Source organism: Stegodyphus dumicola, chromosome 4 (assembly GCF_044657685.1).
Source record: "Stegodyphus dumicola isolate Sdum_Otavi_A_Nest chromosome 4, ASM4465768v1".
NCBI lineage: Eukaryota > Metazoa > Arthropoda > Arachnida > Araneae > Eresidae > Stegodyphus > Stegodyphus dumicola.
Genome location: NC_140771.1, coordinates 89,997,004 through 90,021,640, shown reverse-complemented (window position 1 = coordinate 90,021,640; position 24,637 = coordinate 89,997,004). Strand labels below are relative to the sequence as shown.

At 32.5% G+C, this 24,637-nt stretch overlaps 1 protein-coding gene across 8 annotated transcripts in view; it reads right to left on the bottom strand.

Annotated features, from left to right (window-relative positions):
* LOC118203782 (ankyrin repeat and IBR domain-containing protein 1-like) overlaps positions 1-24,637 on the bottom strand; it is a 253,441-nt gene that overhangs the window by 68,216 nt on the left and 160,588 nt on the right. For 7 of the 8 annotated variants that reach the window (XR_015040715.1, XR_015040716.1, XM_085815207.1 and 4 more), the window contains 4 exons: positions 15,307-15,441; positions 15,000-15,086; positions 12,141-12,353; positions 10,571-10,798 (listed from right to left, as the gene is read on the bottom strand). Coding sequence is in view for 6 of the 8 variants with exons in the window: in XM_085815207.1 (XP_085671333.1) it covers positions 10,571-10,798; positions 12,141-12,353; positions 15,000-15,086; positions 15,307-15,441 (663 nt within the window). In the remaining 2 variants the exon portion in view is untranslated. The remainder of the gene's footprint in view (positions 1-10,570; positions 10,799-12,140; positions 12,354-14,999; positions 15,087-15,306; positions 15,442-24,637) is intronic. The other variant, XM_085815210.1, reaches the window with a different exon arrangement.

The following is a 24,637-nucleotide window of genomic DNA, read 5'->3' as shown; positions in this document are numbered from 1 at the left end:
CTACTTTTTCAATAAAGCTTCTTTTTATCCATCTGATTTCTCTTTTAGTAAGTGTTGCTTACATTACTCATGTCCTTACGTATTGGGGATCTTACGGTATTAAATGTGTTGATTTGGAAAGCTTTTGTACAAAGTTATATTGAAAAAAACCATCTCGTCCTTAATTTTTGCACACCAGTCTAGATCAGCAACAGGAAGAGCTAGTAAATTCAGCATTCAAAAACCATTGCATGGAGATGATAGCTATTTTGTTGTAAAGTCCGACGCTAACAAAAGACTTCGTAGTAAAGAGTGCCATAGCCAGACTGTTTATGCATGCAAAGTATATAATGTAGCTTTACATCATGTTTGTAGTGAAGCTTTTCATGCTTGAATTTTTCAATTGAAATAATCTGTATTTGTAAAACAAATATAATGTATATTTTAATATTAAATGAATTACAAGTAAAGTGATTTCTAGATTTATAAAATGTTATACAGCTAAAAAGTAATCCAGTGCTTCACTCAAAGGAACATCGCACGAGTACAATCCTATTCACTAAACATCCGTAGTCTTGTTCCGCTGATGTTGCGCGAACGCAACACTCGCCTTTTTCCACAGGTAAGAGCATTTTTTTTTATTTTCAATGTAAATTCATGTTATAAATGCTTAATTTAATATTTGTTATTATTTTCATGAGAAAAGAATCATTTCTTATACTTTTGGTGGTTAATGGGTTAACATATTGCTATTTAGGACAGAAAGGGGAAATAACCAAATTAAAAAGATTTTAAAGATTGTTATAAGTAAATATTAATTCAAATACCACTAAAAGTCAAAACTTGTAGTTGAATTTAGTTTAGAATATAACTTTGCCATTTAGTCTAGAATAGTCGTTAGAATTTCGTCTAATGACTATTCTAAACTATTTTATTTTTGAATATTCCTAGATAGATAAGAATACCCAAAAATATGAAACATGAAAAGGAATCAAACTTTCTCACTAAAACACAAAATCAAAAAATCTGATGTGTACACCACATGACTTCTTTGTACAGAATATTAAATTATACGCATTTTTTTCTTGCATTTCATTTAAACTTATTGGATTGAATTAAATCTACTTTGGCAACAGTGCATAAACCACAATAGAATAAATGCATTCTTTAAAATTCACTATAGTATTTGTTTACCATAGCGACACTCTGGCGCTAGATTCACTTAACAGTATTATATTCCGTTATATTATAAATCATAATGCACAAAATTTATATCATTTAAAGAATAGAATTATCTAATTGTTGCCACATGTTCTATTCAAATACTATAATAAAGCTAGAATGATGTATAAAAGAAATTAAGCAAACAAAACAAAAAAGAAACAGTTTTTCACAGACGATTGTGTATTTCTCATTCAATTAATTCAGTTTTAACTTCGCGAGAAGGCAAAAATACATAAAAACTCAAAATATCTATATTAAAAATTATGAAGGAAATCTTAAACACTTATTTCCTCGAAAAAATTCCAGAAAGGATTAAGCATGATTTAACTCACAATAAGTTATCTTTGTTGTTGCGAAGCTAAGTTTCTCTAGATTGGCAACAAATCCACTAGTCTGCTGTTTCAAATGTAAACAATCAATGGCCGCCATAAAAAAAAAGGCTTAGTGGCACTTAAACAACTTTAAAATTGTTGATAATTCTAAACATATTGCGTACAGATTTACTAAAGGCATAAAAACCTTAACCGGAAGATAAGAACAACATAATTCAATCATTTTTAAAGCAAAAAATGTGCAATTTACAAACATATACGAGTAAAGAAACTGAGATCACTGAGCCGGGTAACAGAGTGGATATATATATAAATATATTTATATAATTTTTGGTGCGGCTGATTGCAACCAAAATACGAGGTGCACATCTACATGCCGCACAGTCTTATATACTGCACAGTCCTTTATACAAAATTTCAACCGCACAGTCCTATATACTGCTTGTCCTATGCCGCACAGTCGTATATACAAAATTTCAACATTCTGAGGCTACTCGTTTTTGAGTTATGCGAGATACGTATGTACGCACGTACGTACATACGTTCGTCCAGACACGACGAAAACTTCTCTTCAGAATTAATTTTAAAGCAATTTTATAATTTTTTGGAGGAAACGAGTCTTTTATTCTGTCCGTACGTACAGATATCACGCAAAAACATCGTTAAATTGCACTCGATAGCATTTTTTGCTTTGGGGTTATGTCACGTCTAGAGTGTACCACAATAGCCCATCTTCTTTGGTATAGTTAAAGGACACCGTTCATCAAGGAATTTCCTGCATCTATTTGAATATGCTGTATCCTACAGTTAACGGTGTTGTAACACGTTTGCAAACTGTAATTTGTGGTGATGGTGGACACACAGAATAAGAGTGATATACTCGTAAACATTTGCCTGCATGCAAATAAAAGTAATTTTCTTTGATATTTGTGATCTGCTCTTGTACGATGGCCCCTATCGACGAAAATTTTAACTACTTCTCCTTTTTTACCAAAACAAATCCCCTTTCACATAAATAACTGTTTTTGCAACTTGCATTCAATTCCACCAATTTCCTCAATTTTTATGAATTTTTAAAATATTCAGACTTTTGGGACACCCTGTATAAACAGGTAAATGCATTCAAAATCGTAAAAAACAACCTTATATTTAGCGTAGGTATAATGAAACACTCAATCGATTTCAAGGGCAGCTAAAGGTCCCTCCTCATCAGGAGAAAGAAATACATAGAAAGAAGAAAATATGAATCACAGAAACACGTGTGCTTATCAGCACTGCACGTGGTTATCACTAGATTTTTAATCAGAGTTGCACTGGCCGCCTACTTTTACTGAGCCAGGCTGTCTGATCAAGCATAAAGAAATATTAACGAAGTTAAAATAGGGAGCGAGGGGCAAATGCACATTACGCTCAAAATCTGAACTTCAAATAATGGAAAGCAACCACTGAACGGATTTTTATACCCTCTGGTAGTACCAAGTGCGAGGAGGTAACGCCATCTATCGGCAAAAATAATTGAATTAAGACAGTAGAATTTTAAAGGCATTAGGAAGGACTGGATTGGACTTCAAATCACTAACTAAACTCTCTAAATCTTTGTGAATGTGAAAAGCCTCAAGAAAATCCAATTCGCCTATGGAAGAAGCCTTTTGGATGATTTTTGCAGACCCAAAATCAAAATTATGGTTAAAAGTCCAGCTATGATACGCTATTGAAGACTTGTTAATTTCCCCTTTTTTGACATAAGATTCATGTTCCTTGATACGAAACTTCAACGCTCTTTTTGTTTGGCCAATATATCTTAAACCACACTGACATGATATACTATAAATTCCCCAAGAATTCAAGACAGAAACGCAATCTTTTAGAATCGAAGGGTGAATTTTATTAATAGGGGAGAAACCGACTTGAAAATTGAATTTCTGGAGAATCCGTGCAATTTTATAGCTAACAGAAGGATAAAATGGAAGCACGACAAGGTCATTGATATTATTTCTAACAGTGGAATGTCTTCTTTGATGGGAATCTGAAAATTTTTTGACGGCTTTATCAATAATCACGGGAGAAAATCCACGGTCAATCGCAACTGCTCTCAAATAATTAAGTTCATTGTTAAGCAAAGATTCAGAGGAACAAACTTTTAGCGCGCGGAAAACATAATAGTAAAAAGAAGCCATTTTTTGCTTAACAGGGTGGCATGACTTGGCATGGGATGGTAAACAAACTGCAAAGGGTTTACGGTACACAGTGGTGCTAAAATCGGTTTCATTGCGGATTATAAGAATATCGAGGAAGGGGAGGGAATTGTTGGATTCAATTTCAAGAGTGAATTGGATGGCTGGATCAATTGAATTCATAATAGATAGAATCTCGGATAAATCCTCTTTATAACCGTCAAAAAGTGCGAAAGTGTCGTCAACATACCGAATCCAAAGACGAAAAGATAATTTATCAAATAATTTCATCTCAAAATAGTGCATATAAATGTCAGCAAGTACCGGACTGAGAGGATTACCCATAGCCAATCCTTCAACTTGACGAAAATATGCATTTTGGAAAACAAAGTGGGTTTGACTTAAACTTTAGTAAGCGAAACCAACTCATTAATTTCAGTATGTGTGAAGTGAAATTCCCGAAGCCTAGTTTCAAGACAATTTAGTGCTCCTTCGACCGGAACATTAGTAAACAATGATTTGACATCAAATGAAACCATAATGGAACGAAGTGGGGAAATATTTTAAAGTTTATCAATGACTTCAACAAAATTTTTTTACAGTGTGAATATTGTTATCAAGTAGAGGAGAAAATCTGGACACTAAATATTTGGCCAAAGGATATGAAGCAGTACCTATGTTGGAAACAATTGGTCGAAAAGGAATACCGGTTTTGTGGACTTTTGGAAGAGCATAAAGTCTAGCGCAATTAGTAATAGGCGGAAATTGCTAATTCCACTGAAAATTTTTCCTCATTTGAACATACATCCTGGTCTAGAACCGATACCGTTTGTCAACGGCATAAAAATGTGCTCATTTGTAAATTCCAAAAACTCACACACCAGTCGGATAGTCCCAATTATCTAGCTGATCTTCCCACTGTAAACGTTAACTCCATCGTTAATATCTCCAATAGGAATCTTTCGGAGGATCAGTTAAAAGTATTAAAATATAATTTCAACTTTTCAAAGACATCTAAACCTTCAATTCCTCAAATCATCGCCCCTATAGAGAAAGGCTTTAAATTCTCCAAAATTTCGGAAATGTAGAAGGATACAATCCGCCACCTAATTACTCACAACGTCAATTTTAACAATAAATCTTTGGGTTCTAATCTTACCAAAAAGGAAAATGAGATCTTACGTGAAATTCATTCTGATACTAATATCATTATCTCTAAAGCTGATAAGGGCGGACAGATCGTTGTTATGGACAAACACACATATATTACTGGAGTCTCTAAATTGATAAATGAAGGCCCATACTGCTCGATCCCTAAAGATCCTTCAACTTCGGACCTCATGAAAGTAAAAAGTGCTATTAAATCTTCCCACATTCTGCCAACTCAGTTGAAGAAATCACTTATTCCGCCTATTACTAATTGCGCTAGACTTTATGCTCTTCCAAAAGTCCACAAAACCGGTATTCCTTTTCGAACAATTGTTTCCAACATAGGTACTGCTTCATATCCTTTGGCCAAATATTTAGTTTCCAGATTTTCTCCTCTACTTGATAACAATATTCACACTGTAAAAAATTCTGTTGAAGTCATTGATAAACTTAAAAATATTTCCCCACTTCGTTCCATTATGGTTTCATTTGATGTCAAATCATTGTTTACTAATGTTCCGGTCGAAGGAGCACTAAATTGTCTTGAAACTAGGCTTCGGGAATTTCACTTCACACATACTGAAATTAATGAGTTGGTTTCGCTTACTAAAGTTTCTCTAAGTCAAACCCACTTTGTTTTCCAAAATACATATTTTCGTCAAGTTGAAGGATTGGCTATGGGTAATCCTCTCAGTCCGGTACTTGCTGATATTTATATGCACTATTTTGAGATGAAATTATTTGATAAATTATCTTTTCGTCTTTGGATTCGGTATGTTGACGACACTTTCGCACTTTCTGACGGTTATAAGGAGGATTATGAATTCAATTGATCCAGCCATCCAATTCACTCTTGAAATTGAATCCAACAATTCCCTCCCCTTCCTCGATATTCTTATAATCCGCAATGAAACCGATTTTAGCACCACTGTGTACCGTAAACCCTTTGCAGTTTGTTTACCATCCCATGCCAAGTCATGCCACCCTGTTAAGCAAAAAATGGCTTCTTTTTACTATTATGTTTTCCGCGCGCTAAAAGTTTGTTCCTCTGAATCTTTGCTTAACAATGAACTTAATTATTTGAGAGCAGTTGCGATTGACCGTGGATTTTCTCCCGTGATTATTGATAAAGCCGTCAAAAAATTTTCAGATTCCCATCAAAGAAGACATTCCACTGTTAGAAATAATATCAATGACCTTGTCGTGCTTCCATTTTATCCTTCTGTTAGCTATAAAATTGCACGGATTCTCCAGAAATTCAATTTTCAAGTCGGTTTCTCCCCTATTAATAAAATTCACCCTTCGATTCTAAAAGATTGCGTTTCTGTCTTGAATTCTTGGGGAATTTATAGTATATCATGTCAGTGTGGTTTAAGATATATTGGCCAAACAAAAAGAGCGTTGAAGTTTCGTATCAAGGAACATGAATCTTATGTCAAAAAAGGGGAAATTAACAAGTCTTCAATAGCGTATCATAGCTGGACTTTTAACCATAATTTTGATTTTGGGTCTGCAAAAATCATCCAAAAGGCTTCTTCCATAGGCGAATTGGATTTTCTTGAGGCTTTTCACATTCACAAAGATTTAGAGAGTTTAGTTAATGATTTGAAGTCCAATCCAGTCCTTCCTAATGCCTTTAAAATTCTACTGTCTTAATTCAATTATTTTTGCCGATAGATGGCGTTACCTCCTCGCACTTGGTACTACCAGAGGGTATAAAAATCCGTTCAGTGGTTGCTTTCCATTATTTGAAGTTCAGATTTTGAGCGTAATGTGCATTTGCCCCTCGCTCCCTATTTTAACTTCGCTAATATTTCTTTATGCTTGATCATCGGCAGAAAATGTAACAGTTTCATTACCGGAATTATTAGGAATATGCTCGAAAATTTGACAGAAACATTCATGATGATAATCTTAGCAGAACTGCATAACTAGTCCAGTCTTATGAGGTTTTGAAATTGTATACATATGTCAAAGATGAAGCTGATGCCAGAACTGTTGCTTTCTTCTCCTCCTGGTCTGTGAATGAATGCATGCTTTAAATTGCATTTCTCTTCAAGCGTGGAGTCAGGTCAAGACTGCTGGAATTTGCAAGTTTCCAAATAATGCAAAAAAAAGTGGATGTCTTCCTAAGATCATTGAATGATTGACATATTAGCAAATTTTTAAATAAAAAACTGGATGCAACCTAATCTATCATTTCACGTGTACTTTTCATTCCATTCTCTTTGCTCAATAATATTGATATTTCACACTGTAATTTTTATAGTAATTTTTTTATCTACAAATGTAGAATTATATTCCACTGTCGACACATACACTTTTTATTACATCCAGCGTTCTCAACTTAGGTTGACCTGTAATATAAACATGTCGATGTGTGTAGACCATTTCCAACACATTTGAACTGTTCTGAAGGATCTTGTGAAAAGCATATATGCAAGCATCACTGGCTTGATTCGGTCAATTGGTGTATAATCCAAGTCTAGTAAAATTAAACCCAGCGCTTCATATAAATAAAAAGTGATATAAATTAGTTCATGTAGTATAGTGTTATATTACTTCTTGTTTGTGGTCTTTAATTAATAGTTTTGTGATTTTTTGCTCTTGTATCTTTGATGATTGACTGATTTTTTAACAGTAACATAATAGAGCAGATAAAGAAAATATGTCTTCAACCGGTGACACGACTGAAAAAAAATTAAAATATCGGAAATACAATGACAGTTATTTAGAGTCTGGTTTTATATTACCAGAAATGAATGGTGAAGGAAGACCATAATGTGTACTGTATATGGAAGCTTTGAGAGTGGAGTTATGATTCCAAGTTAATTGAAGCACTATTTAGAAGCTAATTACAACAGCATGATTGGCAAACCTTGTGATTTTTTTGCTAAGAAGTTAAAATAACTGAGACAACAAAAGTATACACTTTTTAAGACTCCATCAATACCGAACAATGCTTTGCTAGCATCTTCACCCTTTCAGAATGGCACACCTTTGTTTAAGATGTTCCCTTGGGATGGAGGAGAGCAAAAGGAATGTTCCCACAGGACAGGGGTTTTGAGTGGCAAAGCCTAACTTTAGAAAAAAAAATCATAAAAAAAAAGTTCAAGTCACAACATCATAATTTTGGTACCACTTCAGATTATTACTTAAGCTATCATGTATATTAAAATTAGCATTTAATATTCTTTTCTTTTACTTTACATGAAAATATATTAATAAAACTGCTTACTTTAAAAATAATTTTTGGATGAGCTATTGAAATAATTCTGAAGTTTCAACTGACGAAACACATTAATACACATCAAAATTAATTAAAAAAAAGTACGAGGAAGACTATTTACAAGAAGTAACAAAACCTTTCACGGGAAATGGAAGGCAAGCAGACATATGGCGGAGGATATCAATGAGTTCAATCTCTGACAAATGCATTTTTTAGAATCACTAGAAGTATCCCTTTAGAAATGAATCATCACACTAATCCATGTCATTAATTGACTCATTTACTATGTAAGTATATAGTTTCTCTGATAAATAACATTTTCTCGGCATAATAAACTGGAGTCAAGGTTTTCTAAAATAAAAAAAGGAAGAACCCAAAATATATCTGATGCAAGGCAAAACATAAACACAACTTCACATAGTAATCCTAAATGACCCTACAAAAAAAAAAAAAGAGAAAAAGATAGCAAACAAACAAACAAAAAGAATTCGGAGGAGTATCAGAAATGCAAATGTTTTTTATCACAAGTTAAACAGAAAATCCCCAGTCTGTTTGCATTATGCTTCTCCCCCCCCAAGTGAGTCATGTTTCTCTTATTTCGAGTAGGTCAAATCTATATGTATCTCAAAACCTATGGACATGAAATGCCATCTTGTGGCAAACGTTATAGTTTTTAAATGTTCAAAGACACTAACACAACTATGTGACAACCGGGAGCAAACGAGAAAACACTCTGGCACACTAGTGTGCTGGACGGGAAATGAGTGCATTTCTTGCTGGCAGCTATGCAAGACAATTGGCGTGAAAGATGGCTCACAGAATCGTGAAATGTAAGAAGCCTCATACCATTGCAGAACTTATTCTACCGACTACATTAGATATGGTGAACATCATCGTTAGTGAGTCAGCTGGGACGCTGCTTTTAAATGTGCCTTCGTCCAATAACACAATCAGTCAGAAGATACAACATATGGCGGAGGATATCAATGATCAATTAACTGAAAAATTAAAGAGGTGGAATATGGATTACAGCTAGATGAGGCTAAGGATCATAGTAAGGATGCACATTTGATATGCTTTGTATGGTTTGACTACAATAATATTTAAGTAATAATATTTAAGTAAGTTTAATATATGACTACAATAATATTTAAAGAAGACATGTTTTGTAAAAATATCACTGCAGAAGCAAAATCTCAGGACCTGTTCGAGATTCTTGATGCATTCATGTCTGAAAATTATTTGAATTGGGTTAAGTGCATTATTTTCACTAAACTCGCTTCATGTCTGGCTGCTATGGAGAATTACAGGTGCTTATTCAAAGCAAATCATGATATACACTGTGGACCCATTACATTATCCATACAGAAACACTTCCATTAAAACATCCGAGTCCGGTATTGAATCTGGTGTTAGAAGGTGTACTGAAATGTGATAAATTTTATAAAGTCTCATCTATTGAAAGAAAGGTTTTTTAAAAAGCTGTGTGAGGATATGGTAGCCAAACATTCATCCTTCTTGTTCTATAGCAGTACCTGATGGCTTTCTCGTGGTAATATTTCATCATGTCCCTTTGAAATGCAGGAAGAAATTTTTATTTTCTTTAAATAGGAAGGAAGCAAAAATGCAGAATATTTTGCTGATGCTTATTTTTTAATAAAACTGTCATATTTATGCAACATTTTTGAAGAGATGAACTCCCTTAAGCTCTCTTTGCAGGGAAAAAACATCAACTTTTGAAGTCAACAACAGCAACAGCAAGAAACAACACACACACACACAAAAAAAAAAAAAAAAAAAAAAAAAAAAAAAAAAAAAAGCTTTAAAAAATTAACACTCCGGAGAAGAAAATTGATTGTATAAAAAGATAAGATATAAAAACCATGTTTGAAGGACCCTTATCGCAGCTAATTATCCGATTTAAAAAATACCTTCAAAATGAAAATGTTGACAGATTTGCATGGATCAAGATCCATTTAAGACAAGTGCTCTGTCTGAATTTACTGCTGAGAAAGAAGGGAATCTTATTGAGTTATCATGCAATAATAGTTTGAAAGCAAAATTCGGCAGACTTTAATTGACAGAATTTTGGGTTTGAATATAAGATGAATATTCCTTTCTATATGATAAAACTCAGCGGATTTAAATTCCACTTTCTACATTGTGTTTATGTGAAGCTCATTTTTCATCAGTCGTTACTATAAAAAGGAAGTACAGAGCAAAAGTCAACATAGAAAAGGTTGGCCCTGTCCAGTTTAATTCCACGGTTTGAGATATTGTGCAGTGATGTGTAGGCTCATCCATCATTTTAATCATTAACTTAAAGTTTAAAAAAATTGTAAATAATGAATATATGTCAGTTTCATTTATTTTTATGCTTTACTTATGATTATACATACTTAGGGTAAGGTGGCATGTAAAAATTTCAATTAAAAAAGGCATCGTGACCCGGAAAACTTTAGGAACTACTGCTATATACTTACATCATCAACTGGATCCATTCCCATCAATCCTGGTAATCGTCGTTTACGTGATTTTCTCATGCTTGGAGGAGTTTCTGGTGGTATTAAACCTTTGTGGACAGAAGTAAGGAGATCAAGTCTTTTTCTTTTTACATGCGATATCATCTGTACAATTTTACTTTGTGGAGTTTGTAAATATGTGCGAGCTACAGCATCTGAAAGTTTCTCCGTTGCTTCTTCTAAGTCACTCTAAAAATGTTACAATAAATCAAACACTTATGTTATTTTGTCTTATTGAAAAGGGTTATAATAGCACTCAAAAACATATTCATCGGGGATAAATTATGTGAAATAAAACTAGAATAAATATCTTACCAGAAAAACAAAACATAATTCATTTTTATCTTTGGACTAAAGTAAATTAAAACTACCGCAAGACTACTGCAACTATTTTTAAAGGAAACTGAAACAATTCTTAGCAGAATGATAGGTTTATGTTATAATATTTATCACTAACTTACAGACATGAATAGCAATACTTCCTCTGCTATCATGACAAAAAAATTTGGAATGTATCAGACTGGAGTCATATTCAGTAATAAAAAGAGGTTTAATTTTTCTTAGACAGGCAGGAAATTTGCATGTGGAAAAAGCATGGTGAACACTACCCACTCCACATCACTGTGGAAGAGTATGCATCCATCATATCTTAGATTACTATATAGGAAGCCACTGCTTGTGACAATCAGATACCTTTAACAATGTTTTGCAGCACTTCAAGCCCAACAATGTACCAACAACACTCCGTAATTTATCATATTATTAGTGCTGTTATTCTGTCAGGGACCATGTTTCAATACAATTCTTGCATACAATAAATATCTTCAAATAATATTAATGTAGTGCCCCATCTCTCTCACACAACATGCAAGATCTCCAGATCTTTTCCCAATTACACATGTATTGGACAATTACATTCTTCTCACAATATGTATGAATCTGCTCAACATTTTTAGAATATCTAGCAAAAAATTCTGCACCTCAGCATTTGACATTCATATAAAACATCAAAAATATATTCATGCACTGCCACCACAGACAACTACACATCATAATACATAATGGCTCTTGACTAAAATTTGATATGCAAAAAAATTGCTTGTCATCCATTCTTCATCCCTTTATTTCTTGTATCAAGTTTTATCTCAATCAAAAATTTTTCTGGATGCATGGCTTTTTTAAAAAACAGTGTAATTTATTAAAAAGGTACTAAGGCTATTGCAACATATACCATATTCCTTCCCCTTATTTTTATTCATTTTATTTCCTGATAATTGAGAAGAGAAAACTATATCAAGTATAAAATTCTAATGGAAGGGGATAAAGGATGTCTACATGAATAAACACACTAATGCCATTATATTCTGCTTTTCAAAGTCACTAACAACTTTCAGTACTAACAATGTACATTTCTACAGTAAATAAAAAATGTATACATTATATGTTGTAATAACCAAGGGTATACATGAGAGTGAGAAATATGGAAATGAATACGTTGCACTTTAGCATAAAATATGCAGGACTTTCTTACCTGTAAATATTCAAATATAGTTTTGTTATAGCCATTATCTTCTAAGTAATAGCCATATACATAAGCACCACATAAAATACGTCGAGCTCTTAAAAGTTCATAAATAGCATCTTGTAAAAAGGACATATTAACATTAGTCACAGAATAAGAAAACACAGCTGTAGTTAAAATATTGATTTTTTCTTGGATGGATTTTATAAATGGCTCTTCAAACTGAAAATAGAAATATGAGTTAATATCTTTCTACATTAAAGAAAATAATTCATAAAACTAATAAGAACAAACATCTTCATTAAGTTTAAAACAAACAAATTTCTACACCTTGCTATAATGGTAAAGTACAAAAAAAAAAAAAAAAAAAAAAAAAAAAAAAAAAAAAAATAAATACTTAAAAAATTAAAATTTTTATTACATAGTTTTTTTATATGATAAAATATAAACTAAATCAAATACTAAAAATTAATACCCTAATTATCAACACACAATGAATCATACAGGCATTTTATTATTGATATTATGCCCCAATTCAAGGCTACATGGAAAAGCTGTCTGTGTGGGTATTATGTGAATACAAGTTAATTTGCCTTGGAAAGTCCTCCACAAAGGCATCTTTCTTTCTAGACAAATAGCTCCAGTGTTTTACTGTATTCCAATAATTTAACCTAATCCCGACCTTAGGCACTAATTTTTTATTCATTCCAAAATAAAAAACTTTAAAGTAAAAATTGCCAAATTAAAATGAATTACAAGATTGCAAAACACAGCATTCATGACTAAAAATTTTAGTATCTAATTTAAGTAATTAAAGAAATGGATGACAGACACATTTAGGTTAATTTTGATTATGGCAAAGCATTTAAGAGCTAACTGCCTAAACAGAAGGAAGCCTTCACGGAGGAATTTCTACGGGAAACTGACTCATAAACTCACTAAACACAGGGGAAAACACAAAAACGGCCATTCAGCCAGATCATTAACCAGAATTTGAATCCTGGATCGATCTACTAGTGCTCAGTGACTTTACAGCTCATCCGCTGGTGGACCCAAATGTATGGCAGTAACTGGCAAAAAATATCAAATACATTAATACTTACAGAAATTTATGTATGAATAAAATACCACTTTATTGTATGAATACTTTATTGTATGAATAAAATACCACAAAATAATGTCAAAACTTAATAATATTTTTGGGGGGGGGTTAGGTCTTTTTAATTATCTATACTCCCTCAAATGCATTCAGAAGGCACAACAAACTATGTCACCTAAATAGGCAACCCATGACTTCACCAAAACATATTTATATCACGCTCCAGGTAAACATACGGGTGTCAATTTCCATCACCCATTTTTTTCTCTTGTAAAGAATTATAATGGAATGGGTGAGTTTGTAGTATGACAGAAAAGAAAGTGCTGCATTTTCTTCAGAAATATGGAGATTTAATACAGATTAAATTAATACAGGAAGATGATTCAACGATTTAAGTCACAAGTATCTAATGGCATATTATCATATAAATAATCATAATTAGCTCCTTCAACTAATCATAAAAGTACACGGTTAGCAATGGATACTGCTGTTCTCAGTTTTTTTGGATCATTCACAGTACAGAAACAATGCAGTGACAAAGAGAATAATCTGGCAGCCCAATACATGAAATAATAACACAACATCAAATTAAACACTTTGCTTACATGTTTTAAGTAATACATTTATTTCCAATTAACCTGTTCAAACATTTTCACTGATAAACTATAAATAAATACTGTCACATTATATAAAAATGGCTTTTTTAAATATTTATTCATTTTGGATGAACATGAATACATTTTTTTTTCTTTTTTAGAGACATAAAATAGCATCCAACACAAAAGAACAATACTTGAATTTATTCACACAAAGTATTTTGTCTCATAAACTTTGTCTTTTGAGGCAAAATAGCAAGAAAGTAAAAAATTAAAAATTAAAGAATGAAAACGTCCACTCCTGTTAAACACAGCTTAAAAAAATAATATTTCATCTAACTTTAAAAAACTTTATTCAAACATTTAAAGAGATGACATTAATACAGCCAGAGTTTTCAATCTTTTTTTTTTTTAAATAATTCCTACAAAAAGCTAAAAATTTCTAAAAAAATTAGCACTTAAAATTTCAGTGATAAAACACTTTCAGTGGAAATAACTTATTATAGAATTTAATGTTACAATAACAATATCATTACAGACAACTCATGCTATGTATACCTGTTTGGTATTTAGTAGCAATGATGTGAAACCCTTTTGTGGTATCACTGCATGATCCAATTTCAAGCTGTCACAGTTTGCTACTCTCATGGTGACAAAAAAATAATAATAACAATAATAAATATGGCAAAAAATTACTTGCCTGTTTTAGAATGTAAAAAAACAAAAGCTGTATGATGAAGTGATGAATGATGGTATCGAAAGCTATGCATTAAATAATTACGTGTGATCAGCTTCCATGACAGTACTCAGTGTTACCAAGATAAGCAAAAAGATATTTTACATATTTAATTAAATGAAAATGTCCATCTAACTGATATCAAAGTAATCATTGTGAGAGGAATGATAGAATCAGGACACACCAAAAATTTTTGTTTTAACTTAAAATAGAAATAAGATGAAATATTTTCAATACAAAAATAATGAAGCATTAATTTTTATCAGCTTAAATGTTTTTTTTCACATAATGCTTGAATTTTGATCATAAATTCTGAAAGTATCTAAAAATAACTGAAAAAAATTTCACAAATCTGTATGACAATTTTATGGCTGAACACAGTCCTGTAATATCCATAACTTCATTATCATTTACTCAATTTGGCATCATTTACTCACTTTGTAGCTATTTTCATGGTTTTTAAATCTTGTATAATACTGTAAAAATCTCTTCAATTCCTGCATATGTTTATTATGTTCTTCTGCCTAAAGATGACAAATATATATGCTAAAAATACACAATTTAAAATGTACTAAAAGTTAATGTATTTTTAGCACTCTTTATAGGCACACATAAAAGAATTAATAATTATAAACAATTTCAGGTATCATTAATTAATCAACAAAAATCTATTAATATTGTTGATTTTATAAATATTGAAAAAACATTTAAAACAGAAAACAAATTAACATTTCTAAAACGTACTTCATTAATTAATGATTCTGCTTTCACCTCAGCCCTTTTGACAGCATCGTGCCGATTACAACGAAAGTAACCACCTGTTGTCGGACTGTGCTTCTTCCAAGATTCAAGGCAAATCCAGCAATATTCATATTTGCACTATATCAATAAATTTATCCAATTAGAAGCAAACATTATTTAAGGTGAAAAAAATTTTAAAAAATTTACAAGGATTAGTTAAATAAATAATACAACAAAATACATAAAATGAAATTATAATAGAAACTACCTGTGTAATACTAATCATCTATTCACTAAAACACTTAAAATAAATTTAATTAATTAATTCAAAAAGGCATGAAGATTGAATTGGATTAAGTTGTTTGATTCTGATATTATGGCTATTTGCCTAAGAGAAATGATGTTTAACTCAGACATAAAGAAAACCCAATGAAAACACTCATGCATCCAGCCCATTCACCACGATTTGAGCCAGGCCTAGAACAACAAGGGTTAAGCAATTTTATCCACTTGGCCACTGATAGGCCTCAGAAAGACAGAAAAAAAAAAATCTTTCAGTATTAGACTAATTATTTCAAAGCAAATAAATACTAACTTCTTTCAATGGACTTTTTAAATTAGGAAAGCTATCTCAATCTTATACATAAAATGATAATAAAAAATACTGAATCAATTCTATTTATTTAAGAAAGTGGTCATTAAGATGCTTAAATAGTTTAAGGACGCTTTATCTCGTAAGGGATGGCTTCATAGAGAAGTTTCCAATGCAAACTATTTCATATTTATGTCATATGTGTAAAACATCATGAAGGCACCTAGCAGGTTAGCCCATTTTGCGTAGTAGAATGAATAACAGTAAAAAAGATAAGCTATTACAACTACCTTTCTGAGAATTCTGTTGATAAAAAAAAGAGACAATGTCGATCACCTCAAAAGATAATCTGTTTTCAACAAAAAGATAATCATAAAAAAAAATCATTTACAAATTTGTGCTGACAGCATTCAGATCACCAAATCTTTTTCTCATATCCTCTGGCATTACATATTAGCACCTCAGAATAAATTGGCAAATTTTAGAATATGCTGAACTCTGGCAATCATGCTATAACAATTCTTTAGGAACCCATTCATAATTCTTCATTTGCAGTAAAAACTGTCATCATCTTAATACATGTTCTATTTGTTGTATTCCAAGTTTTTGTTTTATAGCAAAACTGTGTTTTTTTTAAATTTATTAATTAATTAATTTATTTAATCTTATGTTCTGTTTTAAAGTACACACTAGTGAAATAGGCCTATAGTCAAAGAAACTGTGGTAAATATTCTGCAAGAATATAGCCTTTTGCTGTTAAATCATAAAGGGATTGCTTTGAATATATTCTTAAAATGATCACTGTGAAATTTCCATCAAAGCAAAAGATATAAAAAAAAGGGTTGTAAGTTCAGCTTATTGGTTCATTTTTAGGATAAATATTTAATTGAAACATAATATATGTATATATATATTTTTTTGAAGTTATATATCACTATTCTCCATCTTCAGTAAAAAATCACTAAACAGCACCATGGTGGTTGCATTTAACCTTTTACAGTGGGTGATTGGTTAATGAACAGTTCGAACAGCGAACAAATCGGACAACGAACAAAAACTAATTCTAATGAAAACCTCTCGGCTCTCGGAACACCCGAAACCAGTCCAGATAGGAGAATGTATTTCTTAATGCATTGTAGAAAATTAATGTGTTAATTGACACTTGATTAGACAATGTCGGTGTCAGTCTTATGACAACGGGTCTAATATGGCTGGCATTTCTAAAACAGTACAAGATAGGATTACAGAAATGAATAAGCTGGAGGAATTTGTACCATATTTGGATCATTCCTCGTATCTTGTCGATGTGCATTCTACTTCTTTGTGCCCGGAAGCAGTTAATCTGTTTGGAATTACTCAGAAAATACTTCACTTTTTTGTTGGACGCACTACTCGATGGTATATTATGAAAAAATGTACAAAATATAACTTAAAAGGAAGCAGCCAGACACGATGGTCGGCAAAATATGTGGCTGTGAAAGTCCTTCTAATGACTTTACCAGAAATATTAAAATATTTAAAAGAAATTAAAGATATTTCTCTTGATGCGGAATCAAACCACGAGGTAGGACATCTGGTACATGCTGTGAAAATTTTTGAATTTACTATCAACCTGAAAATTTGAGCAAATATTTTTCCAGAATTCAATTGAGTAAATATAGAAATTCAAAAGGAATTCCTCTTCTACGTTCTGTGTAGTTAATGAAAAAACTGACAAAAACTGAGGAATTATAAAAAATGAAAGCGGGAATGAGACTTGAATGAGAGTGGGAATGAAACTTTGAATGAGACTCTTGTATCCAACATTCTGTGGAATACTGGATACAAGAGTCTAAAACAGTAGCCGAAAAAATTGCAGTTGAGTCTATTCTAACGAAGGAAAAATTCCAAAGCACGCAAAGCAATCTGATGAACTGTTTGAGGATGAATCACGAACACTTCAACCTGTTCAGATCAAAGTTTCAGCAAATTAAAACATATTAAAAAATATCTATGATCATCGGTGAGCCAGGAGCGTTTATCAAGTCTCACGATTCTGGCAACCGAAAATCAAACCGCAGATCAAATTATGACGATTCCGTGCATTTGCTTGTAGAACAAAAAGCTTGCAGAGTAAAATTTTAATTTTCATTACTAATTCCATAATATTTTAATAGTGTTAAGGCAGGTAAGAACTTACTTAGGAAGCATGAAAAACAATAGCAATAGGTATTTCTTGGGAATTTTCCCATTAGTGGTTGAGCAATAAAAGCCACTGAGCACTAGTAGTTTGGTCCAAGGGTCAAGTATATGTGAACGTGCTGGTGGTATGAGCATTTCTGTGATTTTCCCCGTGTGTAACATAGATACGAGCTAATTTTCTTTTCAAATTTTTTACAGTAGGCATTCCTTCTTTTCTATGTAGTGCCAAATGGCAAAACACATAATAAATAATCAAACAAATGTCCTCAGCAGTGGCCGAGGGATTAAAACCGATGAATACTGGTAGTTTGACCTTGCCTGGGTTCAAACCCAGGAGAACAGGCTGGCTGCATGGTTTATTTTCGTGGATTTCCTCATGTGTAACGTGAATATGAGCCAGTTTTCTTTAAAAAGTTTCTCCACGAATGTACCTCTCCTCTAAGCAGATAGCCCTCCTGTGTTTGCCATATTCATATAATCTAACCTAATTTAACCATGATGCAATAATACGGAATAGTGAGAAACTTAGGAGATGCTCATCCCCCCTAGAGCGGAAGAAAGAATGGTGGCGAGGACTGGAGGGTTAGAAGCACTCAGGATTACAGTTAGGATTAGGATTGAATCCGAAAATAAGCTCAACGATTCTCCTAGGAGGAGATGATTTTCTAATTATGTAATTTTGGTACATATGTTTCTTTTATAACCCCCCCCCCAAAAAAAGGCACATAAAGAATTTAATATAAAATGGAGGTTAGGATTTTACCTCAAACCCTATCTATTTCTGTATTAATTAAAAAATTAAAACTTGTTAGAGAAACTTTAAGGATGATGTGTGAGGGCGGCAGTTTTAGTTTTTGCCCCAGATAAGAAAAATCAAAGATCCGGCACTGTGCCATTGAAAGCATTGCTGCTATTGGACATCACTTTTACCTCTGAATACGACTTCACTGATTCAGCCAATAGATCAAGAGGTTATTGCAGGTTTCAAGAAATTGTACACTCGTACGCTGTTTTGGCGATGCTTTGAAGCATGCCAATTCTCCTCAAAAATGCCTTTAAAAACGTTTTGGATAGAAAAATTTGGCATTCTTGAAGCTATTCATCTTATTGAAAAGGCGTACAGTTTGCTTCTGCCTGGCGAAAGCTTTCCCTCGTTCAAAGAGATGGAGGTGATCAGGGTGACACTCCTGAAATTATGGATGAAATTGTACAACTGCGAGAGATCTGGAAATGGAGGTGAACGAGGATGACACTGAAGAGCTCATAATGGAATATGAAGGTGACTTGACGGCAGAAGAACTCCAAGAAATCTTGAATGAAGAACACCAAGAAACTCAGCAAAATGTTTTTCCTTCTGAAAAAGAGGAAGATGAAAGAGGAGCAATGCTGACATTTGCCATTAAAGATCTTTTGAAGAAGTGGGAGGATATCTGAGCAACGGTCTTAATATGGCACCCAAAACAAGCTGATGTCAATAGGGTTGCTGATCTCATTGATAAATGTCGTTGAACATTGATAGCAATGTTATAGCAATGTTCAACGACATTGCTATCAATCATTTCCTGAAAGTCCTGAAGGAGAGAGAAAAACAATCGACATTGGACATGTTCTTTAACGCCCAAAGAAAGGAAAAGGACTGATTAATAAGTAAGAGTATATGTATTATATTTGTAATAAACAAACTTACTAAGAAATTATACTTGTTCATGACATTTTTAAAAATTTAATTGTTAGAATCTACAGAACGAATTAATAGAATTCCCATTAACATATGTGATAAATTGGTGATTGGTTAATGAACAATGCGGACAGCGAACATAAACTTGAAATGGATTATGTTCGTTAACCGATCACCCCACCCACTGTACGTGCCAATGTTCCTTTTTTGCAATATTATGTTTAATGTTTTATTAAAAATACACAGTCATATCTTTCAGCTTGAAAAAAATTACCGTGCATTATAAAAGATATGATTGATTTTTTCACAAAATTTATTTTTTAAATATGAATATTTGAGGGGAAAGTTTTTAAATATCAGCTTTTTTATGATTTTTACAATACTTTAAAAAAAATTTCTATTAAATTCCTAAAAATTCAAATCCACCTAAACCTTTCCCCATCATACCTGCAAAGGACAACTTTAATGAGTTAATAAAAGGAATTCAAATAATAAAAATAAAATATTTCCTCAAGACAGCGTGAAATCGCAGTGTTCCAAAAGAGGAATATTGGCATGTAACGATACATAAAATCAGTGATATCACACATATATTTTTCTTTATTAGATTTTAAATACATTCAGTTCTAATACGTTGTAAATGTGTCTTTTTTTAGAGGCATTAATGTTGTGTCATTTATTCCTATACAAAGGAAGGGGCAGAGGACTAGAAGGGGGTATGACCTCTGTCACCAAGGTGCTGTGGTTATTGGTTTCAGTTGTACTTCCTTGTTTTGAGCTCTGATATCTGCTCGTTTCTTTTGTTAGAAATGACCATATCTGCTTCACAAGGATTTCTTTGTTTATATTAGGTCTTTCTAAAAGTTCAAAAAATGAAAAATTTGATGCTTAGACCAAAAGTTGCCTCTGAACTAATATCTTTTGTTGATAATCCAGAAAAAGACAAAGTATTTATTGAATTTTTTTTTTTTTTTTTCCTACTGATAAATTTGTTTAACAAAGGCTTTAAGGCAATTGGCACAGTACGAGCAAAAGAGATGCAAACAGCTGAACAACAAAAGAAATGTTGAAATTTCAACATGGAGAATTTGATTACCAATGTGATGGAGAAGTTTACATGTGTTGTTGGAATGACAATTCTGTTGTAACTATTGCATCAAATTTTATCACTCAAAAACCATTAGGAAGAGCAAAAAGATATGTTTTATCTTAAAAAAAGAAAGCCGATGTTCTCCAACCTTACATTATAAAATTATATAATGAAGGAATGGGTGGAGTAGACCCATTGGACCGACTTCTTGGAGTTATCGACCAAAATTTTGCAGCAAAAAATGGTACTGGAACTTATTTATCAACACACTGAATATAGCTGTGGCTGCTGTGTGGATCTTACACACTGATTTACAGAAAAAACCCACATTAGAAATGACTCACGTGAATTTTAGAAGAGAAATTACTTTGAATTTCCTTCGAGCGAAACCTAAAATTCACATTATATTTTGGACCCTGTACCCATCAGTCGACATCTGCAAGAAAATTAGATGCACGTTATATAGTTACATCATCACAAAGGTGGTCTGTAGTGTGCCAAAAAACACTACAAACATACATTTTGAATGAAAAAAAAAAAAAAAAGGCTCCATGTACACTGCTTCCCACAATATCATGGATACTGAGAAATTGCTAAAAAGGATTACAAAAAATTAGTGTTTTAGAATGTTTTATATTTTTTGCTACTGGTTGAAATCCCACGCGCCTTCTAAGAGATAAAATATTTTATTTTTTATTTGTAAGGTATTTTACATTTTTAAAATAGCATTTATTCATATTATGTAATTGTTAGTCAAGCTTGTGTAAGTGTAAATTTGTTTTTATTGTTGCTTTATACTTTTAGCATTGCATTTCTTATAAAATAGTACGCTAATTAAAAATTATATATATATTTTAATGAGTTTTATTTAAATTTAATTAATTTCACATCATATTGTTCAGTAAATTATTTATACAGCATAAAATTTTAAAATATTCATCATACAACACTTTGTTTTCATGAAGAAAAAAAAAAAAAAAAAAAAAAAAAAGAGAGAAAAGACAGCCTTACATGCCAATGTTCCAAAAATGGAACATTCGGGAAATCATAGACAGAAATTTTTTTATGGCAATTTTTTTGTTTTATAGTCTTTATGGGTGTATTCTAATGTGAATTTGATGAATTAGCTGCGACTTTTATTTCTGAATCATAATGCGGTGTGTAAGAAGTTAATAAGTTCTTAGGTACTTATTAACAAGTGGCACAATTTCATGATAGATTTTCTACAGGTGAGAAGTTTATATCACACACAGGAAAGCCACAAGGGCCCACACAGCCAGTTCTATCACTAAGAATAAATGTTTAAAAGGAAAATAAAAAATTTACTTAACTTCTCTCACTCGATTCGGTCCTTGATCCTCACAAGTGTAGGTTGCTCATCATGAGCGCTCCGACTACGACGAGTGAATCGAACGACGATGTGTATCTCTTGATGGATGTTAGCGCCCCTCCAGAATCGCCTTCTATCAGTGAAGGCTCTGCTGGACTACCCGCACGCTGATATTTTGGATACTAACGATACTGACTATTGGATTAATCTTCTTAACGATTTGGAAGTCAAGATCGCCGCAATTAAGACTACTATTATGGAGTGCCAGAAATTGCGACCAGTCACGGATGTGGACACGACTATGGAATGTTAAAGGCGGTATGAAATTTATATTTCTGCTATTCGAAAACGCATTAATTCATGGTAAGTGCATTTTATTTTATCCTTGTTCTTATTTTGTAGAATGTTATGTTCATTGGTTCTTTAGTATGAATTTCTGTCGTTATTGTTGTTTTTTTAAATTGTTTGAAATTTATTTTAGTTTATTTTGTTGTTTAGTGTCTAGACTGTACAATTCGTAGATGTTTTTTAAAGTTGAAACAGAACACTGTGTACATGGTATTATTTGAAATTTATTGTTGTATGTTATTTTATTAAAGCGAGGAGCGCGTAGATCGTAGATTCCTTCCTTGCCTAAATTGTGCAATTCGTAGAATATTTTTTAAGTTTAAACAGGATGCTGTGTACATGGTATTCTTTTATTTGGTTATTCATTTGGTTTAAACAGGATGCTGTGTACATGGTAATTGTGCAATTCGTAGAATTTTTTTTAAGTTTAAACAGGATGCTGTGTACATGGTATTCTTTGAAATTTATTGTTGTTATGTTAATTTATTAAAGCGAGGTGTGCGTAGTTTGTAGATTCGTTCAATGCCTACATTGTGCAATTCGTAGATGTTTTTTTAAGTTAAAACATGTCGCTGTGTACATGGATTCTTGTCAAATATTTTTGGTTAGAAACTTTACGTTTTTGCTATCTAAATTTTTTGTTTTTGTTTCGGATTTTTAGCTAAATTGTGTGTTCAAAACGTAGTTTTTGCATGTGCAAAAACCACGTTTTTGGAGACATTTTAAGCTAAAAGTTCAAAATGTAGACAAAAAATTTAGATAGTAATATGGCAGCGTGAAGTTTCTCGCCAAATATTTTTGGCGACTTGAGGGTGCATATCAGAGTAGTTCCAGAATTTGTAAATTTTGTTAAGAATTAGCAGAATTTAACAATATTTTTGGAATTCATAACATAAAGATAATGAATAATGTATTTAAAACTTTCATGCCTCAGCTGAGAGAATTAATGGATCCTGTTGATAAAATGTTCTTATTTTTTGAAATAGTTAATGAAATTCATAATTTATCAGTGTAATCAAAGTATGCCTTTAACTATAATTACATAGAATGCAAATGGATTGCTCCCGAAAGCTTACGAGCACAAGGAGTTTTTACACGAATTTGCCCGATATTGTACTCCTAGAAGAACACATGCTTGGCCCTCATACCTTTTTTAGAGCCTGCAATTATGTCATGCACAGATGGGACAGATCAACTGTAGGCAGATATGTGTGTAGAGGTAATGCAAGAGGTGGACTACGTATTTTAATTAGGCGCTCCATTTCTCATTATGTCACTCCATACCACAGCTTTTAGAAATTGAAGCTCTAGCTATTGCACTCACACCAAACACATCACGACCAATCACTGTTATCTCCACCTATTTTGCTATACACACACACCTGCAAATTCTGTCAAGACATTTGCAAATGCTATTAAATATTAACAATCGAGTCATTATAGGTGGAGATTTCAACGCGCATCCCTGCGAGTGGAATTGTTGGGATATTAATCAACACAGACGCATTATTAGTCACTTTGCCCAAGCGGCCAATATTAACCTAGCATTTCCAGAGAAACCAACATACTGTGAGATTGGTAGACCATCCGTCATTGACTTTTTCATTTTATAAAATATTAACTCACCGAGTTATATAGAAAGCACGACTGAAATGTCATCTGATCACAATCCTGTGATAATGGAAGTCAATACCAATACCTACAGTACACCACACAAAAGAACCCTTTTTACAAACTGGGCAGGTTATGCCAAAGCTCTAAACAACATTCAGTACCCAACACACATAGTACAAACGAGAGATGAGTTAGACGCCCTTACAGAAGAATTCACTGAAGAGCTGCATGTTGCATTACTCAAAAACAGCAAGATTGCAAGAGAGGATAAGAGGTATCAAAACAGTGACATAAGAGAACTAATTAGAAGAAGGAATCACGCACGCAAACAGTGGCAAAAATAAAAAATATCCTTCTGATAAAAAATTACTGAACCAGCTAAATCAACAAGTCATGACTCTATTAAAAAAACATGCACAACTCGACTGGGCCAGACATTTAGAATCACTTTCAGCGGATGATAATTCGATCTGGAATGCGTTTTCTAAATTTAAGAGACAC